Source organism: Curcuma longa, chromosome 18 (genome assembly GCF_044706935.1).
Source record: "Curcuma longa cultivar G26 ecotype Majalengka, Jawa Barat chromosome 18, ITB_CL_G26_1.1, whole genome shotgun sequence".
NCBI lineage: Eukaryota > Viridiplantae > Streptophyta > Magnoliopsida > Zingiberales > Zingiberaceae > Curcuma > Curcuma longa.
The window spans coordinates 615,091-627,748 of NC_133878.1; the positions used below are offsets into that span (position 1 = coordinate 615,091).

General features: G+C 38.9%; 1 protein-coding gene across 1 annotated transcript; it reads left to right on the forward strand.

Moving 5' to 3' along the window:
• Positions 1–10,807: 10,807 nt before the first annotated feature.
• Positions 10,808–11,434, forward strand: LOC141812303 (uncharacterized). The gene has a single exon (XM_074700348.1). The coding sequence runs from the start codon at positions 10,808–10,810 to the stop codon at positions 11,432–11,434; it is 627 nt and encodes a 208-aa protein (XP_074556449.1).
• Positions 11,435–12,658: the final 1,224 nt, after the last annotated feature.

The window sequence follows — 12,658 nt, forward strand, 5'->3', positions numbered from 1 at the left end:
GTGCGTGCAAGAGATGAGGGGTGAATCTCGATGTTCATTAGACTTACTATCAAAGAAAACTTATAGCGGAATTAGAAATAACACACAAGACTCATGGACTTACTTGGTTCTCAACCCTCGAGGGTTAGTACATCCAAGGCCTATGTAGGAGGCGCCCATCCACTAGTGGTCTCCTTTACAGAACTCTTTCGGAAGGCGAAAAAATTCGTCTTGCAATCAATATAATGGACAAAATATAAAGCTTAAAAAAATAAGACAATTAAGTATAAATACTCATGTTGGGCCGATCTGGAAGTCCTGAGCACAACACACTCCTTCTAGATCTTCCTTGATTGTATAAGCAGGACTTAGTAGCACCGCAGTATCATAGAGTAATAATAATTGTGTTGTCCTTTGATCTTGGATGTAGAGGCCTTATAAAGACTCTTCCGGGCTCCCGAATCCTTTTCGAGCCCCTGGATCCCTTTCCAAGCATCTTGGACCGATTTAATCTGATCCGGCTCCATCGGTCTTTATCCAAGCTGATTTATCCTGGTTCAGGTGCTTGGACCATCCTAGGCTGCCTATACTATCCAAATGCCTAAAATCAGATCCAGGCACCTGGAATTCACTAGGGCGCTTGGACTATTCTGGGCACTCGAAATATGATCTGGGCGCTTGAAACTAGTTTAACTAGGTTTGACCTGCACTGACTTCAGCTTTGGTTCAACTGCTCTTGTTTGCTTCTGTCATGTTTCCTTTGTCTTGCATCCAACTCCTGGTTCCTACAAGATTAACATACAACAAACAAGCAACCTAAGCCTAATTGTAGTCTATCTAACTTACTTTAACTAATCTTGGATGTAGCAAGGTAGCTTCAGTTAGTTCCATTTAGCTAAGCAGACCAAGTAAAGTACTCCTTACTTCACTTGACTACCGAGATCAAACTTCCCTGACATGCTATCATCTTGCCCCACCTTGGTACTATATTGTGCAAGTGTCAAGCAATCATATATCCTTAACTAACTGTTCTAAGTTAAATAGGAATTAAACATGCATGACATAATATTTATGTGCATAAATAATTAACCATATGCATGTACATGACAAATATGTATGAATCAATTAAGTCATATAATTTTTTATTTTTTAATAATATATCAAATTCTCGATTTGATATATTTCGTGTGGATCCACGAATATGTCAATCCATTTTGATACATTTTAAATTTTATTAAATTTTTATTTCCTTGAGTAATATTTTATCAATTAGTTTTATAATTATAAGTATTTTATTATAATTAGGTTTATGGATTTTAATTATATTTTTTGGATTATTACTTCATTTTTTGTTGATTTTTTATAAGTTGGGATTTAATTTTTTATTTGAATTAAGTTATATTTCATAATTAAATAGAAGTTGATGATAATTAATTTTATTATTTAAATTTATTTTTTTAAGATTTAAATTTAATTTATTAAATTTATTTTTTTAAATTTTAGTATTTAATTTTAAAATTTTTAGATTTAATTGTTGATGCATGAGCACTAGATGATCGAACTAGGATTTTGATAATGACAAAAGGTTCAAGTTAAGCTTGTGAAGTTTGGTAATGAGCTGAATTGAGTGTGTAGGTAGCATAGGAAAGTCCTAGTTATGACTGGGCAAAGGAAGTCCTTGTTAGGAGGACTAGGCAAGGAAGTCCTGGTCAGGAAGACTGGGCAGGAAGACTTGGCAGATCAAAGCACCAGGTCGGAAAGTCTAGGCAGGTCTGAGGATCGAACGTCTAGCGGTGGAAGTCATGGGGGCCAAGGGTCAGATGCTGAGCAAAAGTCCAATAGGTCTGGAGGGCCGGTTGGCAAAGATAAATTCTCCTGAGAGAAGTGAGTGAAGATGTGCTCTCTAGAAGGGAACAGTAGACGTCGGTCTGACTTAGAGTTTCATAGAAACCTAAAAGTCAAGACCGATTGCTAAAACTGTTAATTTCCTCCTTTTATATTCTGGACTAATTCTGTGATGTAGGAAATGAGGGACCAAAACTTTGAGTTTTGAGGGCCCCTATTTTAGATCAGGCAATAGAGGATTGTCTAAGCACCTAAAAGGGATCCAAGCACCAAAACGTTAGCTGATCGAGCTAACGAGGCGAGTGAGGTGGCAAACTCCCAGTGGTTGAGACACCTTAGCCTTCAGGCGCTCAGAAAGGCTCCAGAGCGCCCGGATATGGATAAGGCATTGTGGAGTCAAAGTTAATCCAACAACCTCCACGTACTGGTAATCATACATATTCTTAAATACTCGTCAAGAAAATATACATGTATATTATCATGCAAGCAGTGGTCAAACAAGTCTTAAATTCTCCTTGTTGGACCTGCAAAAGCAAATCCTTCTCGATTTGTGTCCTTAATTTCTTCTTCTTTTCTGCTTAAAATTTGATGGACAGATCAGTGCGTCCAATAAATGCTGCAGCAAGTAGACTTGATGGCTACGGTGGATTCCCTTTGCAGCTTGCCCTGCTCGTGTTTATTTTCATCACGAGAAAATTATGCATTATATATAAGTTGCTATTCTCATCGGCATTAACTAACTTAATAGATTTTAGTGAAGAAAATCGTATATATAAGCTGTTTTTATGGCCTCATCACGATGATATTTCATTTAATAAATAAATAAATAAAAATTAGGATGGTGTAGGGTTACAAATCAATTGGTGTGTCCGGGGAACAAGAGAGAGCATTGAGATTCCGGGGGAGGTGGCCTCGGGACTCGCGGCTGTTTTGTCGTTTCAAGTACGCATCAAATCATCATATCACTTGTCATGTATCAGTGAGTCCCTTTGTGCGGGCGTCGGGTTGGCTGAACATGGACCGTCGGATCAATTGTTGACCGTTTGTCCCTGTCCCGCACAATCATTTTAAAATTGATTCCGTAATCCAACGCCTTCCCTCCCTAATCACACAATTTAATGCTCTAATGTCACGTCTATTCTGCTCCGGATCCACTTTTTAGTACAGTTAGAAATCATTTCGCCGATTCGCAATGTGTTCTTTTAATAATAATAATAATAAAAGGACATTTTTTTATTGACTCTTAAAATAAAAGTTTTTTATTTATTATTACAATAATATTTTATTCCATCTCAATTTTTTATTTTTTTATTTTTCAACGATATTATAATAACCATAAAAATCATAATTATAATAATTACTATTTTATAACTATAAGAATCTATGTTTTATTAATTATGATTTATAGTTATGCCCCTTAATTCAAGTTTAACAAGGGTTATTGGGGATGATTATATTATCTCATATTCGTCTTTAATTTTATGTTATTTCTATTGAAGGATGCATTTAAAGTTGTAATATTTAAAGGGCACACTCACTTTTAATTTAGAGAAGTCAATTGATTGAAAATAAATTTACAGGATTATCAAATATTTTTTTACAAAAATATAATATTTAATGGTCATTAAAAGCATAAAATCTAGAAAAAAATGAATATAATATTAATTTGGCGGAAATGTCCTGGCGGTGCCGTGTGGTCACTTTACACCGTCGCCGGCGAGGAGCATGCCGGTCCCACCTGGCTGGACTTGTACTGAGGCACATCTTGGCCCCACCCGTAGCCCGAGGGGACCATCCCCTGCTCCACAGAAACTTCTACCAATCCTCAACCATGCCATGTCCCCTCTTCCTTCTCAAATTCTCTCACTTTCTTTCTTCTCCCTTCCATTTTTTTCACCTCTTTTAATTATATCTCTTATTCTTCTTCTTATTTTAACTTCAATCTTTTAAAAAAATATATTATGAGTGTTAAAATAAAAAAAATATACCGACCTGCCTATTCAAACTGCGTTAAAGTTACTGTGACTTTTGACTTGCTCCAGCATTGCAGTAGCTGACCATCCATTCTGCTACAACTCAGTGATAGAAATATAGCAAATTAAGCATTGCAAATCACACTACTAACTTTAAAAAAAAAATCCTCAAAACCTTTATCCTCTGGATATGCTTATCAAGTAGTTTTGGTTTAAGCTTCTGAATAGTATCCCTTAATTTCAAAATTAAAATTAAGACCAATTTAAACTTTTAAATTCTCACAAGCATATATAAAGGTTTTAGATATGTTAGTTTATGAAGATTGTTAATTAAGCTAATGACCTTTAGTCAACAACCTAAAAATTAGACGTTGTTGGTTGATTAATGACTATGTTTGTCAATCATTAATCAAATTAGGGGTGTTTCTAGTTTAATGAAGGCGGACAAATTAAAGTTGTTGGAGTTGTTTCTTATATAGCTTTGAAGGGAGTGAATAAGTATTCTCTCTTACTTTAGTTTTAGATTCTATTAATCTTGTTGAGGGCTAGGAATAATTTAATTATAAAACCTTTAGATCGTAAATAAGTTTATCCCATTAATTCTTGCTAAGGTGTAGTTTTAGTAGAACCATTGTGGGGGTGAAGTATCAGACATATTATATATAAGTTCTACTGAAGAGCAAAATGTTTGAACCATATCAAATTTACTTGTTAGCATTGTATTTTATGTATTTATAATATTCCACTCTATGCTTTCTTTTCTTTCAATGGGATGACAGGTCTTATATGGCCGTCTAAATGTTTTTCGATTTATCTTAATGATTGGTGAAATTTTTTTTAAGATTGAACTGATCACTTTTAAAATTAATTAAATCGTAAAAATTAAATACCTGAATTAAAAAAAAATCTACTATACACTCTCTTTTTTTCTGCAAACTAAAAAAAATACACAATTAACGATACTCTCTTCTGCAAATCTGCTGCGTCGTAACTAACTCAGCTATGCCTTGGGAGCAACGATACCCTCTTGAACAATACATATGGATACACAATTAATATTTGATTTGTATTAATATTTTTGAAAGAATTTTGATTTAGATAATACAAAATACTATTATCTGAATGGATCAGACTACCGCTTAGCAGAGCAACCGTATTGTAGCCCACGCGCGGTTCTAATACTTAGATGGAGCTATTGGGATCATCTTGATGCAATGAGCGTATTCTCACGTTTCGAAAATGTGTGCAGCGGAAATAAAATAAATAATTAATAATAATTATTACCACAACACACGCATGCATAATAAGAAATAACAGGTACAAGGTATGACAGAAAATTAAAATTTTCTGAATAACAATTATTCTACGTGCACAAATAAAATTTGTAGAATAAAAGATTATTCTACACGTACCTTGCAGATGCCGTTTGAATGGTGTTGAATCAATCGAGCGGTCTTCGTCGGAGTCTCGCCTCTACTGATGATCCACACCAAGCTCCCGTTTGGATGCATGGCTTCAGAAGCAACGAGTCGCGTCATCGTCTTCGATACTAGCCGATGATCGATGACGATCGAATCAAGAGAAGCCTTATTCCGAAAACCACGCAACAACGTTTGTTGCGATTGTTCCAGGACTTTCTGACTATCACCGAAAGTCGTATTCTTTATGTAATTTTCTGTGGTAATCATTGACTACCGATAACAGATAAATAATCAGAAACTCTTTCCATTAATAATGAAATAATGATCCGAAAGTTTCACAAACTTTTCATAGCTAACTCGCACATAGTTTCTCCTATTGTTGAAAACAATTTTTCAACATCGAAAATACATCCATGGTCAATAATAACAATTGACGATTATTGCAACGGCGATTATTGCTCCGGAAAAAGAAAAACAAAACTTACATTTCTCCTCCACTCTCACACAGCTGAAACCTCTCTCCTCATCCTCTCCCGCACAACTCCCTCTCAAGCAAAACACCAAGAACATGACGGCTTCTCATCCTCTCCCATACGGTCGGAATAATCAGTGGCCGGCTGAAGAGGCAGGGGTCGTCGGTAGGAAGGAAGAAGGGAGGCAGCTCTTGTGTTCTCCAACGGCAACACAAAACAGAGGTGGAAGAAAAGGATGGTGGTATGCTGGTCGGCGCCTACTGCTCTCTCTGGTCCTTGAGCAGAGAAGAGAGAGGCAGCAAGAGAGTTGCTCTTCTCCTTCTTCCATGCGGATGCGAAACCAGGGACGCCGGCAGCTCTCTCTCTGGTCCTCTCCCTCTTTGCCGGTGACGCACAAGGGAAGGAGGAGCTGCTCAGCGTCGTAGAGCAGCAAGAAGAGAATCGCGATCAGGGCATGGGGATGGCGGCTCTTCGATCCGGCGAGCCTCGCGCGGACGGGGAAAGAGAGGACAGCGGTGCACACAGGAGCGGAGGAGAAGAAGCGCTCCGCCGCCGCTGGAGAAGAAGTGCGCCGCCGTGGCTCGAGAAGAAGCACACCGCCGTGCGCCAGGCGGAGCAGCGGTGCCGGGCGGGTTTCTCTCACGCGAGCCCCTTGCGCGAACAGAGACTTCTCTCTGTTTTTATCGCGTGTGGAGAGGATGTACAGTGCGGCTGCGTTTAATCGCGTGGACTGGGACTAAATTAGGTTTGGGCTGGACCGGACCGGGTCCGGTTCAGACCCATACTCCAACAAACCTAATTTATTTTGGTTCACTTGGTTCACTAACCAAACGAATTCCGATTTGATCCAAATCAATTTTGTTCGTTTCGTTTTCACAAGATGAAGCTTCTCATCGCATCCATTTTGCCAAATCCACTTCCATCATGAACCAAACTGAGTTGGTTCAATTTGGTTCAAAATTGAATCATTTGGTTCACTAATCAAACGACATCTGATTTGAATGAAATCAGTTTCGTTAGTTTTGTCTTCGTAAGACGAATTCATCATTTTGTCCATTTGTCTGGTCCAATCAGATTTTATTTCTCTCATTCTGAGAAATCTAATTTTCAAACTCATTTTAAGTCTTTCGGAGAACTTGTATTGCTTGTGACCCAATAGGTTCCCGGTTATGTTGGCTGTCTGTAATTAACAATTAATTACGGAACGATCATGAGTGACACCTAGTAGTACATCATGATCCCCAATTGATCGAAAAATCAACGATTGATTCCAGAACATCTTCTAAACCTTTCAACAGCTACACTGAATCCTGAATCGTGCCTCGTTCCTTTCACCGTCTTATACCCGTTTGATTCAGGACATGATCTATGTGTCGATCCTCACTAGGCTGACTATGTCACATCTAGTTCAAGCTGCTTTCTTATCCCGTGGATTCAAGTTACTTGTACACGTATCCAAGAGTACCATACTCTTAACATGTAATGCTTTGGCCAAAGACTTTTAGTAACAATCCTGACAAGCGGCCGCAAGGTATACGTCTCCTTTTCCAAGGAGCGGTGAATCATCTATGGGCTATTCAAACACCTTCGGGCACTTCGTCTTATACCCAATCATCTCGGGTTCACACCTCGGAGATGTTTACTTAAGATGTCAAAGTATAAGCCTCCATGACCAAGGTGACTTGAATACCATAATTCAAAGGAAACTCACACTTAAGCTGCACTGAGATCTTCATTGACATATATATATCGAACCATATGAAGTCTCAAAGCAGGTCACTCCAATGAACTGGTTACCTTTAACCAGCATCCACGTTTAACTCTCAACATCTAATGTCGACAGCAGTGAGATCGACTGCTTGGCTAACCAAGGAGTTTAAACGTGCTAGTCTTGACAGAATCGATGACATCCGTGTTCATCAATTCCTCGACTAGAGATAATTTTAATACGTTCATAATTACACGTGTAGAGATGCTCACTAGTTGTGATCCAATCATAAATTCTTTTACGTTATGAATTATATTGCGGACATTCAGTATTTGAGTTTAAGATCCAATCAAACACATATGGAATGTGCACTCAAATAGTGAATTACTATTTATCTAATAAATAGTATAACCGTAAGACGATTGCCTTAGGACACCTCTCAAATTAACAAGAGAACCTATGTTTAACTAACGTTTGATAAGAATAGGTGAAAAGTTGGTTGGACCTATTGAGCTTAACCAAATAAATTGGTTGGGTTAGGTTAGTCGGGTTGAAGGGTGTTGGTTGGGCCTCGTTGATCAAGTTGGTTGGACCTATTAACGGGCATGATCTAGTTTGGTCTGGTTAATGTTAACTCTAGTTTTGATTAGGGTTTGCATTGTTGTAGAATTTAAAATGCAATCTAGAATTTAGTAGATGTTGTTAATATAATTGCAGGACCCTGATCGTTGATCTTATTACACATGAGAGGGTTCTTTATCGTCATGCGTACATCAGGTGGGTACTCCTGTGCTTGGTTAACACAGGATTGTTCGTAAGTGCTTAATTATTTCTGTTGTTAATTACATTGTTAATGATCTTGCTATCTCAGTTGTTTGATCCTGACATGATACCTTATTATGTATTCTGGATGTTAATCTATATTATTGATACCTTACTGTAATTAGTACCTTACTTGTTGTTCGATACCATTGTATGACATGTTGATTGTGCCTGATTAGATATAGGCTTAACTGTTACACTGAGCATCATGACACATACATGATAGTAGTAGATATGTTGTTCATCATTGTTGTTGTTGGCCTCATTTGTCGTTGTGTGATAGTGGCATAAGAGTGAGCGCAATTGTTGCGCTAAGTTGGGTGCAACCAGGACTGGTTATATAGCTCTCCTGATCCCGTCCGCTCCCCACTTGTGTAGTAGTGGTTTGTTGTTGGAGCAAGTGTGGTTTTCCTGTCGTGCGCCTCAGTTCATTGTACTGGGTGAGTATCTGGGGGTGACGAGTACAGATAATGACCATATATTGCATATGTGCATACATTGTTGGTAGTTGTCTCTTGCATTTATGATCATTGCACTGTTTATTACATGATTGTAGCTATTACACTTGCTGATATATGACTATGATCATATTCATGATACTTGTTATACGTTGTTTATAGATCTTGTATGTTGTTTTGTTGTTCTTTTATATATTGATCTGTTGTGCACTTTCTTGTTTATACCCACTGAGTGTTGTATACTCACTACCCAGACTCTGGGAGGTCTCTTTGTTTTCTCCCTAGGTAATAGGTAAGGATGTCATGTGAAGCTTAGAGATTTGTCAGACTGCCCTATCTCACAGCAAGAGAATCCATCTTGTGGTATTACTTCATACGTATTTTGATTGTATTTGGATATGTGAGCTTTATTCATGGACATGTAGAGTTTTGTGTGTACATGAGATTTGGTCTTGTGTTCGTACTTGTGTAGTTCTGGATTGTGTTTTCGATATGTGGTTTACGAAGATTTGGATCCGTATATATGGATTTCGTTGTTTGTTTCCGCTGAAGCAGCCTCTTTTATTGTAGTCTCGTGTAGTTTGTCGTTTGATTTTATTTTGAGCATTAGTGATGCGTTTTGGGATTCTCGTTGTCACGTAATTAATGTGTGTTGGCAATTATACCTTGTTGGTATGAGTATGTGATTTGTTTGTTGTTGTGATTAATATTTTCATCTGCATGTGTGGGATATGTAGCGTGTGGTTAGGTGGGCCTTAATTTATATATGTGGTTGTTGTTGTATTGTTGTGCGATCGTGTGTGCCTTGTATTATGTATATGTATTCAGGAAAATGACATTGTTACAGGGGGATGCTGTCAAAATTTTTCGGACAGCCGTCTCTCGGGACGTGACATGAAGAAATAAAACTTCTTGATTAATAATTTGTCTATAAGGGATATAATTTATAAAGGTATTTGGGTGCTCGATCAATTGATAGATTAATAAAAAAATAATCAATTGACATATTATAAAAAAAATTTAATTTAATAATTAATTTTTATTGAATAGTTCTCTCCACTTATCCAAGAACTTACGATTTGATCCAAGTAGATGGTGTTTTTGCCATCTATATGGACAGGTATATATAGTGTAGTTCAAGCTACAGAACAACACTACCTTTGTCAGCAATTGTTCATATAATTCGCTATTTGATTGATCGATGGATCTCATTTATTTTCAGGCACAAACATTAATGAGAGATCATCAGAGCGGTTCCATAGTGATACCGTGCCTCTAAAAAATTCCTTAAGGGATTTTCTGATATGGGGCCTGATCCGGCTAGTTATCACCCATCCAAAAGGATAAGGACAACGACCAAGTCCCCAAACTTGGTCTCCTAAAAACTAACACACTTATGCCTACAACCGTTGAATGAGATAATCAACCTCGCTGAGCCGTTGGATCATGCCTTTACTCAGCCAATCATATGCATCGATCTCGAAAGATCAAGTTTCCTCTGCTACTATATAAACCCCATAGGTATGAAGAATGAGGAGGTCCTCTATTTCTCTCTCATTTTATGCACGCATGTTATTCTTTTCCTTCTTTCTCTGTGCTAACTTGAGCATCAGAGTGGCTTATCGTGGTCCCCCGGCACCATTCTAACCCTCTTCTTTAGTGCTTTTCAGGTCCCCTCATCTCCCCCGGTGATTCTCTTCGAGGAGCGTGTACACCAACAGTTCTGATCCGGTAGATGAACCGTCCACGGCGAATTGGCCGGAACATTTTGGCGCCGTCTGTGGGAAAACTGAGTTGAGACGCTGGATGGCTAACACCGGAAGAATTATCATGGCTCCATCAGAAAAAAACTATGACGATCTGAATTTTCCTCTCTTGATCCTCCTAATAGCAGCAAAAAATTTCCTTCGTCAAAAAACTAAGTATTCAAAAACTTATTTTATTATCATTTTTATTAGACTTATTAATATTATCTTTTAGATAATTTTGATAACATATTTTATCCAATCATATATATCTGAGACATATTCTTTCTTGTGCTCCTCTGCTAATGCTAATGTTAAGGTAACTTTTAAAGCAATGCCTCGATAACTAATTCCCCCGTGGACACCAAACATGCTTTCGTCCCATGATTCTGCCGCCTCAATACTTCACCCCTGCCTCTTCCTCCTTCTCCGCCCCCGTCTATCCCTCCTCCAGCGGGGTTGGGAGCCTCTCCATCTCCGGTTCATTCGAGGACAAGCCGCCCCTCCTCGAGGAGCTCGGCATCAACACCCGCCAGATCTGGTGGAAGACCCTCTCCATCATGAATCCCTTCCGTGTAAACCCTAATCTCCACGAGGACGGCGATCTAGTTGGCCCTTTCCTCTTCCCTATGGCATTTGGTCTCTTCCAGTTTCTCGCCGGAAAGTTTCACTTCGGAATCATCTTGGGTTGGGTCATCGTCGCCTCTCTCTTCCTCTACGTGGTCTTTAACATGGTTGCTGGGCGGAACAGAAATCTAGGTCTGTATCGGTGCTTGAGCTTGATTGAGTATTCTATGCAGCCAATGTTGATCTTCTATGCTCTGCCACTGTTGGTGCCTCACGGTGGTGTGGTGATCTTTGCGATGGCTATGGTGTCGGTGTTGTGGTCTACGCAAGTTTGCACGAGGCTTATGGTTGAAATTGCTTCTTGTGGGGATGAGCACCGTGGTCTCATAGCCTATGCCTATTGGCTCGTTTACTTGCCTTTTTCTCTACTTATTATATCCTGATTATGGATAGCACTGCCGCCGCCGCTTTGGCAACACGCGTAACCTCTGCCGAGGCCGCTGCCGCCTTGGTTGCGCGCCTAACTCATTTTATGCGGCCAATGTTCTGGCAGCGTGCGCAACCAAATCGAGCAGCGGACGTTCCCTCGACCACTGCCGCAGAAGCCCTGCCTTGGTCACGACTATAGTGGCCGTTGTAGCTGCCTGACACGGCTTTTGCTCCGTTGGTGTCATGGCTTTTGGACTTGGTGATTTCCCCATGATAGCCTTCTTCGCTTTGACAATTTGGTGCATGACCTTGGATATTATATTGTTTGAATGACGGGGAGAGGACTTAGCTAGAGCACTCTCTTTAATAGCTTCTTCTTCCGCCCTTACAAAATCAGCAGATTTTGGAGACAAGCTTTCGTCAAGTGCAGTAACAATAGTGGAAACCTCCTTGCTAACATGAATATCTTTAGCAGCCTTGATATAGTCTCCTCTGACACTTTCATCCTTACTTTCCTTTTCTTCTTTGTCCTCGGATATCTTATTTTCCATTGGCAATTTTGGAGCATCACCCTCTTCACCAACTGATTTAGCTGTTTCATCAGTAGTTATATTCTTGTTTGTTGAGTCTTCACACTTTTTAACAACTTCCCTGTCGATCATGGCCGATGATGTATTACTGCTCTCTAAGATCTCACCATCATTCTGCTCAATCACTTCAACAACATCAGATCTTAGTGGAGGACTCAATAGTGACAGGAACATAAGAATGTTTTGAGTTTTCATCCAAGATCACTCTGTTAACTTTCAAGATATCCTCTTTTTTGTGCAATACTATTTCAAGGTCTTTTGGACATTCCTTTTCTTCAAATCCATCATTAGTCCCAGTACCATTATTAAGATTATTTAAAGACTCCACCAAAGTGATTGTATCTTCTTTCACTATTTGTGAATGATCATCAATAGCTTTGACGATCTCATCGTATCCGGGGTCTTTGACCTCTTCAACAATGCTTTCAGGAATTTGATTGATTACATTTGCATCATTGAGATTATCCATGGGTACCTTATCTTCTAAGATGTCTTCTTCCTTGTCAACACTTTCAATAATCACGTTAGGTTTTTCTTCCCTAAGTTGATAATCTAGCAATCAAACAACCAGAATCAGTCTTGTTTATTTCAGCAATTGATTATTCTTCAGATCTGTGTTGGTTCATCTTGCCTCTCATTCTTGACCTC

Excerpts from the sequence above, each read along its gene's own strand:
- LOC141812303 (XM_074700348.1), top strand. The coding sequence starts at position 10,808 with ATGATTCTGCCGCCTCAATACTTCACCCCTGCCTCTTCCTCCTTCTCC.